This window comes from Carcharodon carcharias, chromosome 17 (assembly GCF_017639515.1).
Source record: "Carcharodon carcharias isolate sCarCar2 chromosome 17, sCarCar2.pri, whole genome shotgun sequence".
Taxonomy (NCBI): domain Eukaryota; kingdom Metazoa; phylum Chordata; class Chondrichthyes; order Lamniformes; family Lamnidae; genus Carcharodon; species Carcharodon carcharias.
The window spans coordinates 92,767,966-92,795,193 of NC_054483.1; the positions used below are offsets into that span (position 1 = coordinate 92,767,966).

At 44.1% G+C, this 27,228-nt stretch overlaps 1 protein-coding gene across 1 annotated transcript in view; it reads left to right on the plus strand.

Annotated features, from left to right (window-relative positions):
- The window catches only part of LOC121289678 (kinase non-catalytic C-lobe domain-containing protein 1), a 278,354-nt gene that overhangs the window by 235,108 nt on the left and 16,018 nt on the right, over nucleotides 1-27,228 (plus strand). The window contains exon 29 of the mRNA XM_041209301.1: nucleotides 20,018-20,100. Within this exon, the coding sequence (XP_041065235.1) occupies nucleotides 20,018-20,100 (83 nt within the window). The remainder of the gene's footprint in view (nucleotides 1-20,017; nucleotides 20,101-27,228) is intronic.

Here is a 27,228-nt window from a genome sequence, read left to right on the forward strand (position 1 = left end):
CACTAGGAGGCATTTGTTTTTTTTATAAAAAATAACTTACTGGACTGACTGTTTAATGACAGAAAGAATAGTAACAGTTCAATGGAACTGTTTCATTTTCCCTCCTAATGCCACCATCAAAGCAATGAGTGATTAACAGGAAAAACTTGATTAAGGCTTCACAACAAGAACAAGGATTTACCACTTTGTTTCGTTGGTTCTGTAAACTGCCCTTAATGTGCATGGGGGAGTGGGGGTCGTCTTTCATTACTATGGCTCTCTTTGCATTTAAAGTAACCTTTGAGTTCCGTATACTGCATTTGTCTGATTACTGAGTGAGTGTCACGTGACTGAATACATGGCCAAGATCAGGCAGTTCTAGAGATCTGTTCAGGCAGCTAAGTCCAATCCTGGAACTGTTTTTGGTCAGTTTAATACTGAGATGTTTCCATTAAGCACGTTTGTAAAAGCTTAACTTGGCCCTGCACCGATTTGCTGTTAACTGTTGCATCTCTTAAACAGTTTCCCGTACTGTACTTAAGAAAGGCCTGAAGCCATTCTGTTTCTTTCTGTTTAGATGCTCTAGACCTGCTGAGTATTTGCAGCACTTTCTGTTTTCTAAAAATATTCAGAATTGCAGCATCTATTTTGCATTTGTGTTGCTTTTGGTGTTGGCTCTGCTGTTATTAAGGGTGAAAGTTAGCTTTAAGGGGAACAATACTTTGCACTGATTTGCTTGTACTTTTTTCATTCGTTAAATGATGAAGCCTATTATCTGAGGATTCACCAGGAGCTCCTGTCTGGTGACAATTCCTCACCCCTAGCTCCTGACTGCTGCATTCACACCCTGTATTTAAATGCACCCTACCAGAAAATGCTCGATACTCACCAGCCCAGTAACCTGGTGAAATGGATCAGAATCCACCCTCTTCCTCACCCCGATCATTTCTCCCCCAATCCCCCAACCCTTCCTCCCTGCTCTGTTCCCTTCCCCCCACCCCCCCATCCTCCATACTTTTTCACCTCCCTCCAAATCCTTCCCCTGCCCCTTTCCTCCCCCTGCTCCATTCTTCTCCCACTGCCTCATTCCTCTCCCACCAATTCTTTCTCTTCCCCTTTCGATGCCCCAGTCTCATCCTCCTTTCCCCAATTCCCTCTCTCATCCTCCCCCTACATTAACTTTCATCTGCCTCGTGTCTGCCCGTTCCTGGTCTATATCCTCTTAAAGTCTATCACTATCCTCCTCACAGTTCACAATACTTCCAACTCTTGCATCATCTTCAAATTCTGAAATTGTGCACTGTACACCCAGGTCTAGATTGTAAATATAAATCAAGAAAAGGAGTGACCCCTCTTACTTACTTCTGATGGGGAGATGGTATATAAAGTTTTCTGTAATTCATGTTTTTAATAGGCTGGAATTAAATAATTAATCTATTGCATAATGAAATTCTAGCTATGCTAAAGACTAATGATACAAAATATCAGATGGTTCGAAATAAAATGCCTGCCGGCACTAATATTTTTCACTTAAAAAGCAGTGGTTTACTGACATTTGAGCACTCAAATGATAACTACATAGGAAAACAGCGTAATAGTAGATTTAGAAATAATATGGCTAACACATTTTCTTAGAGATCTGGCACCTCAGAATTTGGCACGACACACCTGAAACCTACCCACTTCAAACTTTAAAGGAGCCAAGGGTTGAGGGGGGAGGGGTCAGGTGACCTACTCCCCCTCAGGAGGCTGGTTCCCCATTTCAATATTTTGAGGAAGCTACAATCCTTGGATTTTATCCCTTTCCCAGCTTTAAAACTGACTGGCCAAGTTTTCCAGGCCTTGGGAAATTCAGAAGCTAAAGGAAGGCGAAGATTGCCTCATGGAACAGCACTGTTTGCAGACCAGGAGCAAGAGTGCCCCCCAGTCCATAAAGCAAATCTGTTTCCCAGTTCACACGATCAGACGTCCATCCCACCCCTCGTGATCGCCAACCACCCTCCCCCCGACAAAAACAAAAACAGAAACTTGCATTTATAAATGTCTTTAACATGGCAAACCATCCCAAAGCACTTCTCTGGAGCTTTACCAAATAAAATTCGACACTGAGCCAAATAAGGAGATATTAGGTCATATGACCACAAATTTGGTTAAGGGTTGTTTTTAAGGGGTGTCTTAAAGGAGGAAAGAGAGGTTGAGGGTGGAGACATTTAGAGAGGGGATTCAGAATCTAGGCCCTGGGAAGCTGAAGGCACAACCACCAGTGGTGTAACGATTAAAATTGGGATGCTCAAGAGGCCAGAATTGGAGGAGCACAGCTATCTCAAAGGGCTGCAGGAGTGGAGAAAGTTACAGACATTTTGTGATCAACAATACCACCCCCATGGCTACCTAACACCACCTGCCCCCACTCAATCTACCAGCTCTTCCCTAATATCTTTCCATTCCCTTGTGATCACCCACTGCAACCCTCCATACCATGATGCATCCATTTCCCCTGCCCACTTACTTGCGATTTGATTAGCTGAGAGTTCTTGGAGTTGGGGCTTTCTCCCAGATGGGTCAGAGTTCGGCTTGAGCCACCTAATGGACCAATGGCTGCTAAATCGTCTCAGGGTTTCTTCGCCACAAAAAGATTACAAAGCCACAAAGAGCTCATCCTTGATTTTTAAGTTGGGCGTACAAAGTTACCATCTCCATGTGAAATTCTGGCCATTGTATGGTCATTTATCTCGTAGCTAATTGAAACCTTGGTGTAAATTGTTTGCTACCAGAACAGTGACTACACTTTAAGAGTACATCATTGGTTATGAAGTGCTTTGGAACATCCTAAGATCACGAGAGCCCTTATGTAAATGCAGGGTCTTCACTTATTTTAACTGTGTTTAACTGAGGAGAAATGACTGTCAAATTTTTGTTTCTCTCTATTTTTGTTTCTCTCCATTAAGGCCGATGTTGCTATGTGTCAAGGATGCCCCCTTCTTCTGCCTGACTTCAAACAAAAAGACCCATTCACTTTCTTCGGTAACCTTGTGGCTGTGGGTTCTCTTGCAGACCTTGCCAGCAATGTTGACCTAACTAAATTTTTTAAGTAACTGCAGGCCTTTTACCTCCTGAAGTATAGCACACGATGTTCCAGCCTCCAACGGTGAGCTACCACTTGAGGGTACTGCATCATAACATCAGTAGCAAGTAATGTCATGATGTCCAAGGTATACTACAGGGGCATGTATATGATGACATTATAATGTTACATCATGACATTAGTGTGGGAACTTCACTGCTGTCAGACCAACACATTAACTGTGGCCAGTTGGACCAGTTAGAAGCAAGAAAAGCTAGTAAATAAAACTGGGCATTTTTGGTCATTGGTCTTATAAAATGTGGAGGGCTCACTTGATTGTTTCACTGGCTGCTTAAGACCTATACACCAGGAGCCAACGTGACAAGGTTAATGCAAGTATAAAAGGGGATGATGAAGAAAATCTTGAATTGCCTACAGAACAAAAATACATACACCTGAAAAGTAATTAATTAGTTGTACAGGACTTTGGGATATCTTGAGGGAATAAAGGGCTCAACATAAATCAAAGTTCTTTAATTATTAATGTAATTTCTCATTATTATATTAAAGAAAACAACAAATAAAGTAATCAATTTACTATTCTTGAATTAAGGATCAAGTCCACAAAAGTTTCTCTCTGTGTCTATAGGGGAGGAAATCTTCAAGATGGACAACGCTAAAAAAAGAGAGAAATAGGAAAAGGTCCCAGCCAGACTGGCAAAGCTCCAACTGCAACTATTACACTTACCACTTCCATCTGTGGTGCTTTAGAGTCGCACTTGACCATAAGATGTAAGATGTAGGAGCAGAAGTAGGCCATTTGACCCATCGAGTTTGCTCCACCATTCATCAAGATCATGGCTGATCTGATAATCCTCAACTCCACTTTGCTGCCTTTTCCCCATAACCTTTGATTCCCTTACTGATTAAAAATCTGTCTATCTCAGCCTTGAATATACTTAACGAACCAGCTTCTACAGCCCAGTGCAGTAAAGGATTCCGCAGATACACTACCCTCAGAGAAGAAATTCCTCATCTCTGTCTTAACTGGGTGACCCCTTACTCTGAGATAATGCTGTCTGGTCCTAGACCCTCAGAAGGAGAAGCAACCTCTCAGCATCTACCATGTCAAGCCCCCTAAGAATCTTATATGTTTCATTAAGGTCACCTCTCATTCTTCTAAACTCCAATGAGTACATGCCCAACCTACTCAACGTCTTCTCATAAGAAAATCCCTCCATCTCTGTGATCAACCTAGTGAACCTTCTCTGGATTGCCTCCGATGCGAGTACATTTTTTCTTAGATAAGTGGATCAAAATTGTTCACAGTATTCTAGATGTGTTCTAATTAGTGCCTTGTATAGTTTTAGCAAGGCTTCCCTATTTTATACTCCATTCCCTTTGAAATAAAGGCCAACATTCCATTTGCCTTCCCTATTACCTGAACTTGTATGCTAGCTTTTTGGGATTCATGCACGAGGACCCCCAAATCCCTCTGCTGCAGCTTTCTGCAGTTTTTCTCCATGTAAATAATATTCAGCTCTTCTATTCTTCCTGTCAAAGTGCATAACCTCAAATTTTCCCACATTATATTCCATCTGCCACGTTTTTGTCCACTCACTTAACCTGTCTATGTCCTGCTGTAGACTGTGTCATCCTCACCACTTGCCTTTCCACCTATTTTTGTGTCATCCGCAAATTTGTCAATAGTACATTCATTTCCCTCATCCAAGTCATTAATATGTATTGTAAATAATTGTGACCCCAGCATTGATCCCTGTGGCACTCCACTAGTTACAGGTTGCCATCTTGAAAATAACTCCCCTTGGGCCCCAGCTATGCCTGTCTCTTTATGGGGTATGTGGAACATTCCTTGTTGCAGTCCTACTCCGGCCCCCTTCCACAACTCTTTCTCCGGTACATCGATGATTACTTTGGTGCTGCTTCATGCTCTCGTCAGGACTTGGAAAAATTTATTAATTTTGCTTCCAATCTCCACCCCTCCATCATTTTCACGTGGTCAATCTCTGACACTTCCCTTCCCTTCCTTGACCTCTCTGTCTCAATCTCTGGTGATAGACTGTCCACCAATATCCATTACAAACCCACCGACTCCCACAGCTATCTCGACTACAGCTCCTCACACCCCACTTCCTGTAAGGACTCCATCCCATTCTCTCAGTTCCTTCGCCTCCGTCTCATCTGTTCCGATGATGCTACATTCAAAAACAGTTCCTCTGACATGTCCTCCTTCTTCCTTAACCGAGGTTTTCCACCCACGGTCGTTGACAGGGCCCTCAACCGTGTCCGGCCCATCTCCCGCGCATCCGCCCTCACTCCTTCTCCTCCCTCCCAGAAACATGATAGGGTCCCCCTTGTCCTCACTTATCACCCCACCAGCCTCCGCATTCAAAGGATCATCCTCCGCCATTTCCGCCAACTTCAGCATGATGCCACTACCAAACACATCTTCCCTTCACCCCCCTTATCGGCATTCCGTAGGGATCGCTCCCTCCGGGACACCCTGGTCCACTCCTCCATCACCCCCTACTCCTCAACCCCCTCCTATGGCACAACCCCTTGCCCACGCAAAAGATGCAACACCTGCCCCTTTACTTCCTCTCTCCTCACCGTCCAAGGACCCAAACACTCCTTTCAAGTGAAGCAGCATTTCACTTGCATTTCCCCCAACTTAGTCTACTGCATTCGTTGCTCCCAATGTGGTCTCCTCTACATTGGAGAGACCAAACGTAAACTGGGCGACCGCTTTGCAGAACACCTGCGGTCTGTCCGCAAGAATGACCCAAACCTCCCTGTCGCTTGCCATTTTAACACTCCACCCTGCTCTCTTGCCCACATGTCTGTCCTTGGCTTGCTGCATTGTTCCAGTGAAGCCCAACGCAAACTGGAGGAACAACACCTCATCTTCCGACTAGGGACTTTACAGCCTTCCGGACTGAATATTGAATTCAACAACTTTAGGTCGTGAGCTCCCTCCCCCATCCCCACCCCCTTTCTGTTTCCCCCTTCCTCTTTTTTTCTTTTCCCAATAAATTATAAAGATTTTCCTTTTCCCACCTATTTCCATTATATAAAAAAAAAAATAAAAAAAAAACCCACTAGAGCTATACCTTGAGTGCCCTACCATCCATTCTTAATTAGCACATTCGTTTAGATAATATCACCAATTTTAACTTTAACACCTATGTGTTCTATTGTACTATTGTGGTTGACATCTTTTGATGATCTGCTTCTATCACTGCTTGTTTGTCCCTACAACCACACCAACCCCCTCCACCTCTCTGTCTCTCTATCTCTCCGCCCCCCACACACACCTCTTAAACCAGCTTATATTTCAGCTCTTTCCTGGACTCGAACTCAAGTTCTGTCGAAGGGTCATGAGGACTCGAAACGTCAACTCTTTTCTTCTCCGCCGATGCTGCCAGACCTGCTGAGTTTTTCCAGGTAATTCTGTTTTTGTTTTGGATTTCCAGCATCCGCAGTTTTTTTGTTTTTATCCCCTTATCCCAACTCTGTCTTCTATCAGTTAGCCAATCCTCTATCAATGCTAATATACTAGCCCCAACACCATGGGCTCTTATCGAATTAAGTAGCCTTATGTGTGGTACCTTATTGAATGCCTTTTGGAAATCCAAACATATAACATCTACTGGGTTCCCTTTATCTATCCTGCTTGTTACCTCCTCAAAGAATTCTAATAAGTATATCAGGCATGATTTGCCCTTCATGAAGCCATGCTGACTGTGCTTGATTAGATTATGCTTTCTAAATGCTCTGCTATTACATCCTTTATAATAGACGCTAACATTTTCCCAATGATGGATGTTAAGTTAACTGGCCTTTGGTTGCCAATCAACTGAGAAAGAGTGGACAGTGTTGTGTTTTTTCAGGTTTAGAAAATACATCACACAAGCTGGGGATTTAAAAATAAACAAATCTTGCTTGATTTCAAAAGATCCTTTCAATACTGAAGGGAGACCTGAAAAACAGAGTATTATGCAACTATCTCTAGTTAAAAGTAAAATACTTATTGCTATTGTGAGGCAGGGACACACGAATTATGCACTGAAACATGATGGAAAAGCTAACCCTCCCAAAAGAAAGTCAAAAACAGACCACAAACTTAACTGTTCATATACAGTGAAGTACTTATAGGATACCAATAACTCTTCTCCCTTCTTTCCCCAACAATGACAGTGCAGATCATGTTTACTGATAACACTGATATCAGATTAAAAACAGCAAAGGTAGGGACAGGGAAGAGGAACCTGGTGGATGTCAAACACACAATGCTCTTTTGGTGTTTTATGCAATGGAGAAACCCTACAGGTGGCCAATTTGGTCCACAGAAGCTCAAAAAGAATTGATAACTTACTTTTCCTTGCACTCTGCAGAGGACAGGCAGCCTTTGTGTCTCGCGTACCCTTGATAATGTGCAAGAGTATAAAAGTCATGGCATTAAATTTGGTATTTGATTCGTAAACCAACATATTTGGAGATCTTCACATTTTGTGTCTATCAATGTGTCATCAGTTTCTTGGATATCCCACTCTTTATATTTCTAGTATGAATAAAGGGAAAACGCAATAGCAACAACAGCCTTTGACATTGCACTGGGAAATATTATATGCCAAAGTTATTTCCTTCATTATGCTGCAGTAATGACTTTAAAGTGGTTAAGTGCCTGACAATTATGTACAGATTATTAGATTAGTGCAACAAGACAGAGGGGCTGAGCATACTTCAGTGACAGAAAGGAAGGACCTAGCTGTACAATAAGAAAAGAAAGAACTCAGAGATCACCACATAAACATGGGACTCATCCACAATTCAGTACCACTGACATTTCTCATCATCATAGCCTTTAATCCCTTGTCTTTAATCCATTTACATTACCTGCTTATATGGCTTTCCTCACCTTGGTGAAAAAGATTCTACTCGGCCTTTTAGTTCTAACCTCCCTGATGCCCCATTGTATTTGAACCTTACTTGTTAAGTTATCGAGTTGCCTACTTGGCAACTCAGCTACAACTCATGGACTATCGCCCATGCTTGTAACTTGTTCTCTGACTGCAATTGTCAAGAAAACAGTAGCCATGGGACAAGGAGTTGCATCTCCATCCCTAAACACAGTAAATAAATGGAAGTGGTTTGCAAATCTGCTACCTTGGGTCCACGGTGACAGTCTTTCTCTTGATGCACAACTTGGTGCCTGCGTAGGGTAAGCAGCTACCACCTTTGGCTGACATACGAACATATGAATTAAGAGCAAGGTTAGGCCATTTGGCCCCTTGAGTCTGCTGCACTATTTGATAAGATCATGACTGATCTGATTGTGGCCTTAACTCCACTTTCCTGTGTACCCACTATATCCTTTGACACCCTTGTCAATCAAGAATCTACCTAACTCTGCCTTAAAAATATGCAATGGGCCTGTCTTCACTGTTCTCTAAAGAGAATTCCAGAAAACAATGACCCTCAGAAAAAAATTTTCATCTCCATCTTAACTGGGAGACACATTTTCAAACTGTCTCCCCTAGTTCTAGTCTCTCCCATATAAAGGGAACCATCCTCAGCATCTACCGTATCAAATCCCCTCAAAATCTATGTTTTAATAAAATCACCTCTCATTCTTCTACACTCCAAAGACTACAAGCCAACCTGTCCAACCTTTCCTCATAAGATAACCCCTTCATCTCAGGAATCAGCTGAGTGAACTTTCTCTGAACTGCTTCTAATGCTATTGTTGTCCTTTCTTAAATAAGGACAACAAAACTGCACACAGTACTCTAGATGTGGTCTCACTAATGCCCTGTACAACTGTAGCAAAACATCCCTACTTTTATAATCTATTCCCCTTACAATAAACATTAAATTCTATTTGCCATACTAATTACTTGCTGTACCTGCATACTAACTTTGTGATTCATGTAGGACTGCCTGATCCCTCTGTACCACAGAATTTTCATTTGTAGCTGTGGAGCAGTTATGATGGGGAAAACTGAATGTCTCTGCTGTTGGTGAATCCAACCTATTGTATAGAAAGATTAAGGTCTGTGGCAAAGGAATTGGGGCACTTTACAGAATCTCTTTTAGTGGAATGGAAGGAAGGAAATAAATGCAAATCTTCCTTTCAGCGGAAGTAAATTCTATAATATAAATCAAGCTAATGAGTCTCAGCGGTGCTCTCAATTGAGCCCAGCTGCCTCTTTCTTGATTATGCTCATTCACCTCCCATGTTAGCCTGCTGTTGCAAAACCTCCTTGATTATTTGTATCCCATTAGTTGCAACCTCTTTCAACTCCTATGCAGTCTTTAGCATTGAGTCGTAGTTTTAGGCTCTGTAGTGCGGGCATTCGTAACCCTGAATGTGGGCCAGACCTTCTAAGCATTATTCATTTTCTGATTGCATTGGCTTAATGTTGATCAAACCTGCCTGTTGGAATCACTCATGAAATAATTAGTGTAATTATTGCTACTTGTAATCATTATGTGGTCCACATGGGACATGGAAAGTCCTTAATTAACATTAATTGATTAAATGGTATATTTAATTAATCAAAGCTCCCCTCCCACTCTGAATTTTCTAAATGCTGTTCTATAATTTGCATTGAAGCAAAACATAAAAATGTCATTGTATCAACTGTCATCTGTATATTTGTCATCTTGGTAGGGCCCAGAACAAAAAGGTATCTCCCTACTTGGCTTTGTCCACACCCATCCATCTGATGAAGATTCAGATAGGAACAACTTGGGGTATTCTATAAGCCTGCAAATAGTGAAAGAGAATGAGGAACAAATCTGCAGGGAAATCACAGAGATTTGCATGAACTATAGGGTGGTGATACTTGGGGAATTTAATTACCCAAATATCAATTGGGTGATGTTATGCATCAAGGGAAATTGCATAATCCACTGTCGCTGGCTAGCTTATTGTGAAGAGGGAGCAAGTGCGCAAATCTGTTCTGCCAGTACACCACCTCTGCATCACCAAGACTCCCTGTAGTGCCTCCTTACAGCAACTTAGATGGCCCTAAGCTGAACAGCAAGGGATCCCTGAGGAAACTTGGCCCACAGAGATACGATATACAAACTCACTGGCATGCGGACATGTCCTGATATCCATCAACCAGGTCCCAGCTATGGGTTAAATAGTACCCACTGCCTTATGGGACCAGCTTGAGAGAGTCAAAGGAACTGAAGCAGAGTCGTTTGGGTGGCTGGAGATCTCTTTAAGCAAGCATCTTTTGGCAACTTCTGCAACTGAGTGGGCTCCAGATGTGGGGTCCCCATCCTTCCTCTGAATTTAGCCTATTCAGTCTGACAAGCAGATAGTAAGTGGTTGCCTATGAAACAAAAGGTGAAGATTCCCTGGGTTGGAAAGTGGAATGTGAGGACTATGTGTCCTGGTGAGCATGAGGATTTGCAGTCAACAAACAGTGCTGTAATCGACCATGGCCATTGCTGTTCACCAAGAGACTAGATTTGCTGACACTGGATCAATACGTGAGACCCATTATACCTTCTACTGGCACAGTAAAAGTGCTGATGACCATTGTGAACATGAAGTGTGTTCTGGTGCCAACAACAAATTGATATGGTAATTGAGGACCCTGTTGTGACCACTGAATGCCTCATGTTACTTTGTTTCCCATCAAATGGAGGTTTTGTCACCAAAGTAACATAAGAAATAAGAGCAGGAGAAGACCATATGGCCCATTGAGCCTGTTCCGCCATTCAATACAATCATGGTTGACCTTGGACCGCAACTCCACTTTCTGCCTGCTTCCCATATCCCTTGATTCCCTGAGAGACAAAAATCTATCAGTCTCAACCTTAAATGTGTTCAATGATGGGGCATCCACAACCCTCTGGGGTAGAGAATTCCCAAGATTCCAAAGAAATTTCTCTTCATCTCAGGCCTAAATGAATCTTGAAACTGTGACCCCTTGTTCTAGATTCCCCAGCCAGGGAAAACTCATAATCTTGAATGTTTCAACAAGATTACCTCTCATTCTTCTGCACTCCAGAGAATATAAACCTAATCTACTCACCCTCTCATCATAGGATAATCCGCTCATTCCAGGGACCAAGCCAGTGACCCTTTGCTGTACTGACTCCAAAGTAAGTATGTCCTTCCTTAAATATGGAGACCAAAATTGCGCACAGTGGCCAAAATCACCCGCACCTATTGGCTGCAGGCATCATGGCAGGAGTGAGCAGACAATATGGCGAGAAGGCCAAAAATTGGTTTCACGCCGGTGTGAAATGACAGCAGGATCATCCGATTGTGTCCACCATGGCGGATCACAAATCCTACTGGTGATCAGCATGAACCTGATTTGCATCCCGCGAATGAGATGCAAAGTGAGGCCCGACGAGAATCATACACCCCCACACCCAGGAAAACGTGCTGGCCCAGCACACGTCTAGACAAACATGATGTGCAGAAGTCGGGACTTATCTTTAGAGCCTTGCTCAGGTCACAGACATCCGAGGAGCATAAGATGCTGGAGACCTACAGCTAGCAGACCCTGGAAGAACATATGGATCTCAAGTTGGGTAAATTCTGATGCACATGGCTCTGCTATGAAGCAGCTGTCAGAAGCTGAGAAGTCTCCAGGCTTTGGACTTTCATAGATTTCATCATGGGCTCATATCATCTTCCATGGTCTCCGTTCATGCTTTGGGCCTGCTTCAGAATTTCACAGACTTTGCCATGGGCTGGTACGGATGATGTGCAAAGAGGATGAGAAAAAGGTCTAGGTGTGATTCGGAAAGGAAGGTGTACCGGGGGCTGGGGTGAAGAGGTTGGGAGGGGGACGATGGTGTCGGGTGGGGGGGGGGTGTTGCGGTGTGAGGTTGGGGAAGGGGGAACAAAAGTGTCAGGGGGCTGAGGTTGGGAGGCGGAAGGAGACTGTGAGGGGGAAGGAGGATGTCTGGGGCAGGAGGGAGTACAGGGGGAGGAGGGTTCCATGGGGGAGAATGCTGCAATTAGGGAGGTACGTGTAAGGGAGGGAGTTTGGAGGGAGATGGTCTCTGGGGAAAAGAGAAGGATTGGAGCTGGAGAAGGTGTGCGCGGTGAGGAGGGAATTTGGAGGGGGAAAGGTGTCCGGGGGTCAGGGTAGGAGGGAGTTTAGAGGGAGGAAGCTGTCCCTGGGGGAAAGAATGAGGTGGAGGAAGGAGTAAGTGGGGGTGGGGTGAGCATTATCCAGGTGAACGTGCAAGGGAGGGGTTTGTGGAGTCAATGAATGCCTCCTGGGGAACAAACTCGTGTGGTAGGAGGGAATGGCGAGTGTGAGAGGGAGCAGAGAGAGCCAAGTAGGGTGGAGGGTGAGGGTGCATTGGGCGACAGAAGGGATGGGGAGGGTGGTTGGTGGAGACACGGAGGCAAACACGGACCCGGGGGCTGGGAAGGAGGAGGTCGGGACGGTCAATGTGGATGGAGGGGGGCTTTCCAAGAAGGTAGGGAAAATGCACATTCACCTCGATATCCCGGAATGACAAAGATTTGGGCTGTATGGTAACGATGGGGAAGTGGAATGTGATGCCGGGGGGGGGCGGACTGTGATGGGGGAAAGGACACAGGTGACTTGGGGAGGGGAAAGGATGGGGGAGCTGATCAAAACCTTGACTATGACCATGATTTTCAAATCGAAAGTGAGCGCAGGCTCGTGTTGGACGGGCACAGATGCTGTATGGGAATGTGGTCAGTGGTTGGGCGGAGATGCAGGTCGGCTCAGATGGACAACTGAAAGAGAACCCCAGCAGGCAGCATTGACAATACTCAGGACATTGAGACGAGTGTAGCGGGTGAACGCTCCGTGTGCCTGGGAGAGTGTTTGCACACGGCTCTGAAAGGCCCTGACACAGATACACACTTCTCCCTCCAGAATCACTTGTGGTCTGGCTGCGTGCAGCTGAACTGCTAGTGGGGGGAGGGGGGTGCAGTGGGAGGACGTGTGAAGCCTGTCAATGAGGCTGAAAGACACCATTACACATTATTCAGTGAAAGTGAATATAGTTTCAGATCATAAAGTGACAAGATGTGTTCACCATGCAACCACTTGTAATCAGAATTTCTTAACTTTTCTAGGCCAACCACTTCTTCTAGATGCAGCCCTGACATCTGCAGCAGGAGTGGAGACAGCCTGTGCAATCGTTGGCCCTGTTGCCTCTGATGATGTTAGCATGAGTCCTCTGGAGATTTGAGGGCCCTGGCTTGCTTTGGCTGTTCCCCGTGGGCCAGTTGCTCCCTCTGCGGTGACAGACGAAGTGTTTGAGGAGGATTACAGGCAAAGTGAACTCAGAGCGAGTGGACAGCCTCTGAGATTCCTGAGTGGATGACCCAGGGGTGTCCAGCTGCCGCTCCTCCTCCCTTCGGCTGCCTGAGGGCCCTGGCATTGACTCCTTAAGGGGAAGGAGCACCTGGAGGGACATCGAGGTATCCTGTTTCCCTCTCGTGTTGCCACTGCAGGAACTCACCCATGGCTACTGCAATGGAGTGCAGGTCTGCACACATTTCCATGTTCTGCTGGACCAGGGTCTCCATGGGATCTGCCTCCTTCCCATGGAGACCTCCAAATGTGTACACTGTTGAGGGCTTCCAATGCTTCTGCATGATGTTCCCCCGCCTTCTGCTGACTCTCTACAATGTGTTGAAGGCTGAACCCAGAAGCTCATCATCTGACTTGGACCTCACAGATGCCTCTTCTCCAGCAGTCCTCCAAGGACCAGGAAACTCGGCTGAACCTGCCTCCTGCTGCAGACACGTGTCCATGCGGAAACCACCAGATTGTGAACCTGAGCCTGCCCTAAATCTAGGTGCCACTGAGAAGCGTCTTTCTGTGCAGGTGGAGGGTGTGGGTGGTGTTGTGGTGGGTCTTCCAGGCTGCTTATTTCCAGCTCTTCAGTAGAGGAAGTGACCTCTTGGCTGGAGGTGAGGACCTGGATGGAGCTGAGGGACTGGCAGACTGAGGGTGTCAGTTGCTTGGTAGAGCTCTCTGTGAATCAAAGTAGAGATAATTAGTGCATGGTAGCAGAGTCAAAAGCAGGAGAGAGAAAGGGCACTCACAGTTGCATTGAGAGAGATGATCTGGTGCAGGATCCTCACATGGGTTGACCCCACCATCACCAAAGTTGCTCATTTGACATTATTTGATGGGGAATTAGCCACTCAGATTTCGAACAGATATAGCAACTCAGGACTGGCATCCAGAGGCACTGTGGGCCATCAACAACAGCAGAATGTACTCGAACACAATCTCTAACCTCATGTCATATCCAGCCCGGCATATCCCCAACTCTACCATTCCATCAAGCGAGGGGATCAACACTGGTTCAATGAAAAGTGCAGGAGGGAATGTCAGGAGCAGCACCAGGCATACCTAAAAATGAGGTGTCAACCTGGTGAAGCTATAACACAGGACTACTTGCATGCCAAACAGCATAAGCAGCAAGTGATAGACAGAGCTACGTGACCCCACAACCAACAGATCTGAACTAAGCTCTGCAGTCCTGCCACATCCAATCATGAATGGCGATGGACAATTAAACAACTCACTGGAGAAGGAGGCTGCACAAATATCCCCATCCTCAATGATGGAGGAGCCCAACACATCAGTGCAAAAGATAAGGCTGAAGCATTTGCTACAATCTTCAGCCAGAAGTGCCAAGTGGATGTCCATCTCTGCCTCCTCTGGAGGTCCCCAACATCACAGATGCCAGTCTTCAGCCAATTCGATTCACTCTACGTGGTATCAAGAAACAGCTGAAGGCACTGGATACTGCAAAGGCTATGGGCCCTGACAATATTTCAGCAATAGCACTGAAGACTTGTGCTCCAGAACTTGCCATGCTCCTAGCCAAGCTGTTCCAATACAGCAACAACACTGATGTCTACCTTGCTATGTGGAAAATTGCCCAGATACGTCCTGTATGCTGATGATTGCGCAATGTTCAGCACCATTCGTGACTCCTCAGATAGTGAAGCAGTCCATGTCCAAATGCAGCAAGATGTGGACAAAATCCAGGCTTTGGCTGACAAGTAGCAAGTAACATTTGTGACACACAAGTGTCAGGCAATGATCATCTCCAACAAGAGAGAATCCAACCATCACCCCTTGATGTTCAATAGCATTACCATCACTGGAACACCCACTATCAACATCATGTGGGTTACCATTGACCAGAAACTGAACTGGATTAACCATATAAATACTCTGACTACAAGAACAGGTCAGAGGCTAGGAATCGTGCGATGAGTCACCCACCTCCTGACTCCTCAAAGCCTGTCCACCATCTACAAGGCACAAGTCAGGAGTATGATGGATTACTCCCCACTTGCCTAGATTAGTGCAGCTCCCACAACACTCAAGAAGCTTGACACCATCCAGGACAAAGCAACCCACTTGATTGGCACCACATCGACAAACATTCACTCTCTTCACCACTGATGCACAGTAGCAGCAGTGTGTACCATCCACAAGATGCACTGCAGGGATTAACGAAGACTCCTGAGACAGCACCTTCCAAACCCACGACCATTACCATCTAGAAATACAAGGGCAACAGATAGATGGGAACACCATCACCTGGAAGTTCCCCTCCGAGTCACTTACCATCCTGACTTGGAAATATATCGCCGTTCCTTCACTGTCGCTGGGCCAAAATCCTGGAACTCCCTTCTTAGCAGCATGGTGGGTGTACCTATACCACACGGACTGCAGCAGTTCAAGGGCAGCTCACCAGCACCTTCTCAAGGGCAACTAGGAACGAGTAATAAATGCTGGTCCAGCCAGCAAAGCCCACATCCCAAGAATTAATTTTTAAAAAAGCAATTGGCCTGCTGAGTACAGCACTACTCTGAGCTATACTCGCATGAGATGGATATATCTCTGAGCTGTGCTTGATGATCTTATTACAGCCAGGTGAAGAGGGGTCAAATGGTCCCCTCTTTGCCCTTTCCTTGTTTGACTGCAACAGATTTTTTTGTTGGAAAAGGGTATAATTGCCAATTCAGTGAGTACTTAACTGTTTATGCACTGTGATCATAAATGAACCAAAAGGTCAGGTTTTCTTGAGTTTAACAAAGAAAGATGTTAACTTAAACCGATCTAAGTAAAATAATAAAATTACTAGACTTTCCCACGCATAAACACTCAAAGTTCACACACACACAAATACAGATAACAGAGTGGGGAAGGATACATTAGTAAAATTAGAGTCCAGAAAAGTTTAAAGAAATTCACAGTCTGTAGTTGGTGACTCTGCTGGTTTCAGGCTGAATCCGGTGGTCTTGCTGCTTTTATTAAGTGGTCTTCTGCTTTTGGTGTCGAGGTAGTTTAAAACTGTAGGTGGGGGATCTATCTGTTCTTCTACAGACAGAGCTGTGGAGTTGAGCTCTTTCTTTAAAATCTCTATCTGCTGGATACCGAGAGTCAAACAATAGCAGACTGGATGGAGAGAGAGAGGAAGGATCTCTCTCAGCTTCTCAGCTGCTTGTCCTCAGTTCCGCTGAGAAAACAGATGCTTAAAACATACAAGGCTTGGCTTGACATGTGACCACCCTCTCCAAATGACCAGTAATTCAAACGTGATCGTGTATTCCAATTGTAGCTTGAATTGGTCAGGTCTGGGAATTCTCTATTTTAGCCAGGGCCCCATCGTTGAAGTGGTTAGGTTTGATGGCCCATCTCCAACTGTTGGGTACCACAAGTGATCACTGTAGTTGTCTTGCTAATGAAACCAGCAGAGTCACCAATTGCAGACTGTGAATTCCTTTTAACTTTTATGACTCTAATTTTACTAACGTATCCTTCCCCACTCTGTTATCTGTATTTGTGTTTGTGTGAACTTTGAGTGTTTGTACATGGGAAAGTCTATGTGTAATTTTATTATTTTACTTAGATCAGTTTAAGTTAACATCTTACTTTGTTAACTCAAGAAAACCTGTCCTTTTGGTTCATTTATGATCACAGCACATAAACGGTAAAGTACTCACTGAATTGGCACGTATACCCTTTTCCAACAAAAAAACTTGTTGAAGTCAAACAAGGAAAGGGCAAAGAGGGGACCATTTGACCCCTCCTCACCTGGGAGTCCTTCACACTCCTCTGAAGTCATTGTCTTTGATGGGTTTTGCAGGCAGACTAATTCCATTCCAATGAGGTTGGAATGAGGAATGTATAGTAATGCAAATTGGGTAGCCATCTTGCCCCTGAGTTTGTCACTTTCGTCTGTTTTTCAAATGTTCAATTCATGTTTACAGCCAGTGGATTAAAAATCATTATTTGGCATGAAGCATGCTTTCATGACAATCTTCTACAGCTATCTTTTGTAAATGAGATTGATGCAGAACCATTATTATTTGAGGTTGAAAAGGCCATTGACTCTCTAGCAGCAAAGATAACATCTGGGAAGGACGGAATCCCAGTTGAGCTACACAAGTATGGGAAGTCCACCTGCTGCCATACGTCCACAACATCGTCCTCCTCTGCTGGAGAGAAAGCTCTGTCACACAGGATGTGCGTGACCCAAACATCATCACGTTATACAAGAACACAGGTGATTGAAGAGATTGCAGCAACTACTGGGACATCTCACTCCTCAAGTGCCATTGTGAAGGTCTTTGTCAGAGGCTCCATTAACTCACCAACAGAATATGCCCAGAGGCAAAACGTGGTTTCAGAGCAGACAGAACTACGGTAGATACGATTTCTCCTTATGTCAGCTTCAAGACAATTGCAGAGAGCAGCAAACACCACTCTATGTTGCTTTTGTGGGTCTTCCAATGCATTTACATATTTCCTTAAATAAGGTGACCAATGTTGTTCACAGTACTCCAAATGTGCTCTCACCAATGCCCTGTACAACTGAAGTATAACCTCCCTACTTTTGTATTAATTAGCTTTCCTAATTACTTGCTGTACTTGCATACTAATCTTTTGTGATTCATGCACTAGGACACCCAGATCCCTCTGTACCTCAGAGCTCTGCAATCTCTCACCATTTAGATAATATGCTTCTAATTCTTCCTGCTAAAATGGATAATTTCACATTTTCCCACATTAAACTCCATCTGCCAGATCTTTGCCTACTCACTTAACCTATCTATATTTGTTTGTAGCCTCCTTATGTCCTCGTCACAACTTACTTTCCTACCTATCTTTCTGTCATCAGCAACCAAGTCATTTATATCAATTAAATATAGTTGAGGTCCCAGCACAGATCCCTGTGGCACGCCACTCGTTACATCTTGCCAACTCTGAAAAGACCCATTTATGCCCATTCTCTGCTTCCGGTTAGCTAACCAATCTTCTATCCATGCCAATACATTACCGCTATATCATGAGCTTTTATTTTCCATAATAACCTTTGATGTGACACTTTTTAAAATGCCTTCTGGAAATTTAAGTACAGTACATCCACCGGTTCCTCTTATCCACAGCATATGTTACTCCCTCGAAGAACTCCAATAAGTTGGTTAAACACGAATTCGCTTTCACAAAACCATGTTGACTCCACCTGATGACTGTGAGCTTATCCAAGTGCCCTGCTATAACATCTTTAATAACAGCTTCTAATGTTTTCCCCATGACAGATGTTAAGCTAACTGGTCTATAGTTTCCTGCTTTCTGACTCCTTCCCTTTTTGAATAATGGAGTTACATTTGTTATCTTCCAATCTAATGGGACCTTTCCCAAATCTAGGGAATTTTGGAAATTAAAACCATTGTTTCAACTATCTCAATAAACACCTAGAATGAAGTCCATCAGGACCCGGGCTCTTGTCAGCCTGCAGCTCCAACAATTCAGTCAGTACCACTTCTCTGGTGACTCTAATTTTCCTGACTTCCCTCGCCACTTCCATTTCCTGGTTTATAGCTGCTTCTGGGATGTTACTTGTATCCACTGAAAACTGATGAAAAATACCTGTTCAATTCATCTGCCATCTGCTCGTTTTCCATTATCAACTCTCCAGACTCACTTTCTATAGGAGCAATGCTCACTTTGTTAACTCTTTTTAAATATTTATAAAAACTCTTACTATCTGTTTTTATATTTCTGGCTAGCTTTTTCTCATAAACTAATTTTTCCCTCCTTATTAGTCTTTTAATCTTTCTTTGCTGTTCCTTATATCCTGTTCAATCTTCTGGCCTTCCACCTATCTTTGCACAATTACATGCTTTTTCTTTAAGTTTGGTATTATATTTAACCTTTCTAGTTAACCACCGATGGCATGTCCATTCCTCGGACTTTTTCTTACACGTTGGAATGTATCTACTCTGTGCATTCTGAAATAACCCCTTAAATATTAGTTACTGCATCTCCATTGACTTAACTCTTAACCTAATTTGCCAGTTCATTTTTGCCAGCTTAGTGCTCATAATTGCCTTTATTTAAATTTAAAATCTTAGTCTCAGCCCCTATTTAAAGTTTAAAACCTTAGTCTCAGACCCACTCTGCTCTCCCTCAAATTGAATGTAAAGTTCAGTTATATTATGGTCGCTGCTACCTATCTTTATTCTTTTCCATAATGATGCTAAATCTAACTGTATTATGGTCACCATCTCCAAACTGGCTCCCCACTGCTACTTTATCCACTTGCCCAGCTTCATTTCCTAAGACTGAATCTAGAATTGTGCCCCATCTTGTTGGGCTTGCTGTGTGCTGGCTGATAAAGTTCTCTTGAATACAATTGAGAAATTTGTGCCCTATGTGCCCTTCACACTGTTCATATCCAAATTGATATTAGGATAGCTGAAGTCTCCAACTATTACTGTCCTACTGTATATCATGTTCATCATACATGTGGAGAGCTGTGTTAAACACAAGTTGTAATCTCTGTGCAGAGTTGTTTTAATGCTTTTTGGATGCAAGTGCCATATTCATACTTAAATGCTTATAAATATGATTGAAGTCTTTGGTTCATTAGCATACTTATTAATTTTAGGAACTGTTTCAAGATTGCCACCCAGTCCATTTTCTGAACTCAAGAGCATTTGGTGTTAAGGACAAACCCACCACAGTCCTAAAGTGAGTACCTTCAGATTCCTAATTTTGTAAGATTGTTGTAAAGTTCTGACTGGGAATTTATTTACAAATGTCCATTTCATAGAACTGATGGTGTAGGCAAAACTTCACTTTGTCATGTATGTTTACATTAAATCATATATTTTTGGTGTGGTAATGATTGCAAGAAAATAGTTCATAGACCTGGTCACATGACATCAGGCATCTTGAATGAAATGCAGTAGTTAGTTGTTATCTGAACCCTTGTGTGAAATTATTTTTGACTTTATCCAATTTTCTCCTCCGCCTTTTCTGATTCATGCTGAAGCCTTTCAACAACTACAGCCTCCCACTACTTCATTCGCAATTTTTTTTATTCATTTACAGGACTTGGGTGTCGCTGGCTGGGCCAGCATTTATTGCCCATCCCTAATTGCCCTTGAGAAGGGGTGGTGAGTTGCCTTCTTGAACTGCTGCTGTCCTTGTGGCATAGATACACCAACTGTGCTACTAGGAAGGGAGTTCCAGGATTTTGACCCAGTGATAGCTAAGAAACAGCGATATTACCAAGTCAGATGGTGTGTGGCTTGGAGGGGAATTTGCAGGTGGTGGTATTCCCATGTGTCTGCTGCCCTTGTCCTTCTAGATGGTAGCGATTGTGAGCTTGGAAGATGCTGTCTAAGGAGGCTTGCTGAGTTTCTGCAGTGCATTTTGTAGGTGGAAAACACTGCTACCTCTGTTTGTCGGTGGTGGAGGAAGTGAATGTTTGTGGTAGGGCTGCCAGTCAAGCGGGCTGCTTTGTCCTGCTTCTTGAGCAAGCTTCATGAGTGTTGTTGGAGTGGCACTCATCCAGGCAAGTGGAGAGTATTCCATCACACTCCTGACTTGTGCCTTGTAGATGGCGGACAGGCTTTGGGGAGTTAGGAGGTGAGTTACTTGTTGCAGGATTCCTAGCCTCTAACCTGCCCTTGAAGCCACAGTATTTATATGGCTAGTCCAGTTCAGTTTATGGTCAATGGTAGCACCCAGAATGTTGATAGTGGGGGATTCAGCAATGGTAATGCCATTGAATGTCAAGGGCCGATGCTTAGATTCTCTCTTGTTGGAGATGGTCAGTGCCTGGCACTTGTGTGTCACGAATGTTACTTGCCACTTGTCAGCCCAAGCCTGGATATTGTCCAGGTCTTGCTACATTTGGACATGGACTACTTCAGCATCTGAGAGTCACGGATGGTGCTGAACATTGTGCAATCATCAGCGAACATCTCCACTTCTGACCTTATGATGGAAGGAAGGCCATTGATGAAGCAGAGGAAACACGGGCCAGATATGAAAGAAGTGAGTTTACAAGGCCAAATGGAATATATTTTAATGCAAAGAGCATGAGGAATAAGACAGACGAGCTGAGGGCAGAGAAAGGCACGTGGGTGTGTGATATCATAGCTGTGACCGAGACTTGGCTAAAAGAAGGGCAGGTTCGGCAGCTCAGCATTCCTGGTTACAGACGAGATAGAGAGGGGGTTAGAAGAGGAGGCACGGGCGTGGGGATCGCTATATTGATCAAGGAATCAATTATAGCAATGAGGAGGGATGATATCCTAGAAGTATCATCAAATGAGGTCATATGGATAGAAGTAAAAAACACAAAGGGGACAAACAAGCTTTTGGGTGTGTACTATAGGCCCCCAAAGAGTCAGGGAGAGATAGAGGATCAAATATGTAATCAAATTTCAGAAAAGTATAAGAATAATAAGGCATAATAGTAGGGGATTTTAACTACCCAAGTATTAACTGGGATAGTTTTAGTATGCAAGGTAGGGAGGGAGCAAAATTCTTAAGTTGCATCCAGGAGAACTTTTTTAGTCAGTACGTAGAAAGCCCAACAAGGGAGGGGGCAGTTCTGTACCTAATATTTGGAAATGAGCCCAGCAGGTGGAAGGTGTATCAGTGGGGGAGCATTTTGGAGATAGTGACCATAACTCAGTTAGATTTAGAATAGTTATGGAAAAGGATAAGTTTGGGCCAGGAATAAAAGTTCTAAACAGGGAAAAGGCTAATTTTACTAAGATGAGATACGGTTAGGCCCAAATGGACAGAATATATCTATACTTGGAGAGACATGGATTAATCAGGGATAGTCAGCATGGATTTGTTAAGGGAAGGTCATGTTTGACAAATTTGATCAAGTTTTTTGATGAAGTAACCAGGAGGGTAATGCATTTGATGTGGTCTATATGGACTTTAGCAAGTCTTTTGATAAGGAGCCTCATGGCAGACTGGTCAAGAAGCTAAGAGGCCATGGGATCCAAGGCAAAGTGGCACATTGGACCCTAAATTGGCTGAGAGCCAGGAAGCAGAGGGTGATGGTAGAAGGATGTTTCTATGACAGGAAGTCTGGTTCCAGTGGGGTTCCACAGGGCTCAGTGCTGGGGCGCTGGCTGTTTGTGGTGTACATAAATGATTTGGACTTAAATGTAGGGGTATAATCAAGAGGTTCACGGATGACACGAAAATTGGTAGGTTGGTAAATATTGAGGAGGATAGCCATAAACTGTAGGAGGATATCAAGGGACTTGTCAAGTGGGCAGAGCAGTGACAAATGGAATTCAACCCTGAAAAGTGTGGGGTAATGCACTTGGGGAGAGCTAACAAGGCAAGTGAGCAGGTAGAACCCTGGAAAGTACTGAAGATCAGAGGGACCTTGGTGCGCATATCCACAGACCCCTGAAGGTAACAGGGCAGGTAGATAAGGTGGTTAAGACAGCATATGGGATACGTGCCTTAATTAGCCAAGGCATAGAAAACAAAAGCAAGGAGATTATGCTGGAACTGTATGAAATGCTGGTTAGGCCACAACTGGAGTATTGCTTGCAGTTCTGTTCACCACATTATAGGAAGGATGTGATTGCACTGGAGAGGGTGCAAAGGAGATTCACAAAGATGTTGCCTGGGCTGGAGGGTCTGAGCTATGAGGAAAGATTGGATAGGCTGGGGTTGTTTTCCTTGGAGCAGCGAAGGTGAAAGGGGGTCTGATCGAAGTGTATAAGATAATGAAGGACATAGATGGGGTGGAGAGGAAGGCACTTTTTCCATTAATAGAGGGTTCGATAACCAAGGGTCATAGAATTAAGTTAGGAGGTAGAAGGTTAAGAGGGGAGTTGAGGAGAAAGTTCTTCACCCAGAGGATGGTGGGAGTCTGGAACTCACTGCCTGAAAGGATGGTTGAGTCAAAAACTCTCGTAACACTTAAGAAGCATATAGATATTCACTTGCCTGGTGGTAATGATAGAGTGGGGGATATGCCAGGCCATGAGGTTACAGATTGTGACTGAGTACAATTCTGCTGCTGCTGATGGCCCACAGCACCTTATGGATGCCCAGTCTTGAGTAGCTAGATCTGTTTGAAATCTATCCCATTTAGTACAGTGGTAGTGCCACACAACACGAAGGAGGGGACCCTCAACGTGAAGACAGGACTTCATCTCCACAAGGACTGTGCAGTGATCACTCCTACCGATACTGTCTTGGACAGATGCATCTGTGGCAGGCAAGTTGGTGAGGATGAGGTCCCTCTTTCTTGTTGGTTCCCTCAGCACCTGCTGCAGACCCAGTCTCACAGCTATGTCCTTTGGGACGCAGCCATCTCAGTCTGTGGTGTTGCTACTGAGCCACTCTCGGTGATGAACATTGAAGTCCCCGACCCAGAGTACATTCTGCGCCCTTGTCATCCTCAGTGCTTCCTCCAAGTGGTGTTCAACATGTAGGAGCACTGATTCATCATCTGAGAGGGAACAGTATGTGGTAATTAGCAGGTGGTTTCCTTGTTTGACCTGATGCCATGAGACGTCATGGGGTTCGGATTCGATGTTGAGGACTCCTAGGGCAACTCCCTCCCGACTGTATACCACTGTGCCGCCATCTCTGCTGGGTCTGAACTGCTGGTGTGACAGGACATACCCAGGGATGGTGACGATGGTGTCTAGAATATTATCTGGTGATGTGATTACATGATTCTGTGAATATGACTATGTTGCTTGACTAGATGTTAGTAAGGAGGACTTTACAGGGTCGACAGGGCTGGGTTTGCCATTGTCATTTCCATGCCTAGGTTGAAGCCATGTGGTCAGTCCAGTTTCATTCCTTTTACTTGACTGGATACAGCTGTGTAGCTTGCTAGGCCATTTCAGAGGGCATTTAAGAATCAAAGTTGCTGTGGATCTGGAGTCACATGTAGGCCAGAACAGACCAGGTGAGGACAGCAGATGGGTGAAGATTAGTGAATCAGAAGGGTTTTTACAACAATCGACAATGGTTTCATGGTCATCATTAGACTTTTGATTCCAGATTTCTTATTGGATTCAAATTCCTCCGTCCGATTTGAACTTGGGTCCCCAGAGCATTACCCTAGGACTCTGGGTTACTAGTCCAGTAATAATACCACTGTGTCACCGCCTCCTGCCATTCTTTATTTGCAAGTGTAACAGTATTAAACAATTTAGCTATTGGATCTGTCACACCTGCAATCCATGTCTGGGACCTTTGCTTCCCAGGGGGGGAATTGGAAACCTGGGTAATGATTGAAATTTAGAATATTGATTATTTGTCCCCCTCCTTAGCACGTGGCAAAGAAGGATGAGAACAGCCTACCCATCCTTTGGCCAATTAAGGGTCTCCTCCTGCTGCTGCTGGTACTTCTTCAGTGGTGAGGGTACCCACGGCACATGGCGAGGCTGTCAGATGAATGCTGGTGACCTGGCTGCGTGGTGGTAAGTGGGGCCCTCCTGTTCAGGCACCCTGTACCTGATAGAGGCCACCCCCCCCCCCCCCCCCCCCCCAACCCCCCTTGGTATTGACCACACCTGATGGTTCCTTTCCCCTTCTGGTAGTGACCCCTCACCCCCTCCGCCCCTTGCCTGGGCCTGTGAGACTGGCCCCGGCAAAATCGCCCCACTTGCCTCGGCGTCCGGCTCCAGGAATCGTGGTTGGGAACTGGCTGCAGTCCCAGCAGCTCCCGGTGGCCTGCGCTCGGAGGTGGGAGCTCCTCTGAGATGGAGGCAAAAGTCTCAGCCTGAGCCAGCTAACAGGCAGCTGGTTGTTAAATCAGATCTGGGCTTCTCAGCCATGCCGAGACAGGCTTGCCCTTGACTTTTCAGCTGGGGAGCAGAGCCTCCACCTCCTCCAAAAATTCTGCCCAAGGTTGCCCCACCTTCATCTGGGTTAAGATCACTAATTTGGGATTTTAGAGTCTGTGGATGGGGTCTGGCAACATTGTACATGGCCTCACAGTTATGATCATAAAATCACAGAAAGTTTACAACACAGGAAGAGGCCACTTGGCCTATCGTGTCTGTGCCGGCTGAAAAATGAGCCACCCAGACTAATCCCACTTTCCAGCATTTGGTCTGTCTCCCTGCAGGTTATGGTACATGTCCAGACACCCTTTAAATGGGTTGAGGGCTTCTTCCTCTACTAGTCTTTCGAACAGTGAGTTCCAGACCCCTACAACCATCTGAGTGAAAATATTTTTCCTCACCTCCCCTCTAATCTTTCTACCAATCACTTTAAATCTATGTCCCCTAGTCACTGACCTCTCTCTGCTAAAGTAAATAGGTCCTTCCCATCCACTCTTTCCAGGACCCTCACAATTTTGTACATCTCAATCAAATCTCCCCTCAGCACTGATGTTTTGGGTTCTTTAATCTTTTTCATTCTGTTCTTAGCTTTTGTAATTATTGTACGCAGTCCCTTGCTCCATATATCCTAAACAGTGTTTTCACATGCCTTAGTATTTAAGTATTTTATCGTGGCATGCCTGTGATGAAGAACACATTTTTCAGATTACTAGACACCAGTTCTATCCCAGGCTCCCTTGTTTTCAATGGGTGACCAAATTATTATTTTTTAAATAAAATGTTACCTAACTGTATTCATATTGAGGGGAATTTTGTAATAATTGGAGATTTAAAAGAATTATCCAGCAAAGGCTCACAAAAATCATACTTATGAGCATTACATCACTTTCTTCGGTTTCTTAGATATATAAAGTCTTTACCTGCATGTGCTGTAATACATAATACACAAGAACCTGTCTCATATATCAAGATGTGTATGGCCATTAGACTGCTTGTACCCATTTTACAGACCCTTTAGGCTATAATATGGGAGTGAACACGAACCACCACGTTCAACATCAGTGCTGACTTAAGCACCAATCTGGAGTAAAAATTTTATTGCAACAGTATATTACCTTCTCAGTGTGTGGTCCCTGTACAATTTTCATGAGATGAAAGCTATGAAAGAATTGTTGGGAAGAAAATAGGTGTTATCATAAAATCTTATTGCAGGTTAGCATGTAAAACAGGAAAGCACAAACTGCTACCCAAGACTCTTATGTCTCCTGTGACTTCTATGAACGTTGAAGCATTTTAAAATCTGAACATGGGCACCGTGTAACGGCCACAATGATTCTGTTGCACAGCAGCAACTTGTATTTAGATAGCACTTTTAATGTAATGAAACATCCCAAGGCGCTTCAAAGAGAGCATTTTAAAACAAAGTATTTATATATTAAATATAATATATTAAATAATATTATATATTAAAATACTGAGCCATGTGAGAAGATATTAGGTCAGATTAGCAAGTGGTAAGTTTTAAGAAGTGTATCGAAGGAGGAAAGCAAGCTGGCAGAGAGGAATAGGCAGGGAATTCCAGAGCTTCGGGCCTACGCAATTGAGACCGAACTCAAGGTAAAAGCAAAAATAACACAAAGGTCATTTTAAAACTTATTTAAGAGACTGTCAGGCAAGATCATAAAGCTTACAAATAATGTTTTTGCTGAGTTGTCTCTGAAGTATTTCTTAAGATTTGCAAGTTCGTTATCAAATAATAAGTCCCAACATTCAACAGTCTGCATTAAAAATGGGAGCTGCCATGTCAAACATCTTTTCTTACAGCGGGACACCATTGCTATCAAGCCATGTCTGCATGTAAGGTGTATAGAGATTTATGAAATGCAACTAACCTGCTGAATTCAATTTTTTTTTAAATCTCAAAATGCTGCACAGTTGAATGTTTTTGAAATGTTCTGGTAACTAAGATCAGTATGAAGATTCTTCGCTTTGTTCTGTTCAAACCTCAGGCTGGTATCAG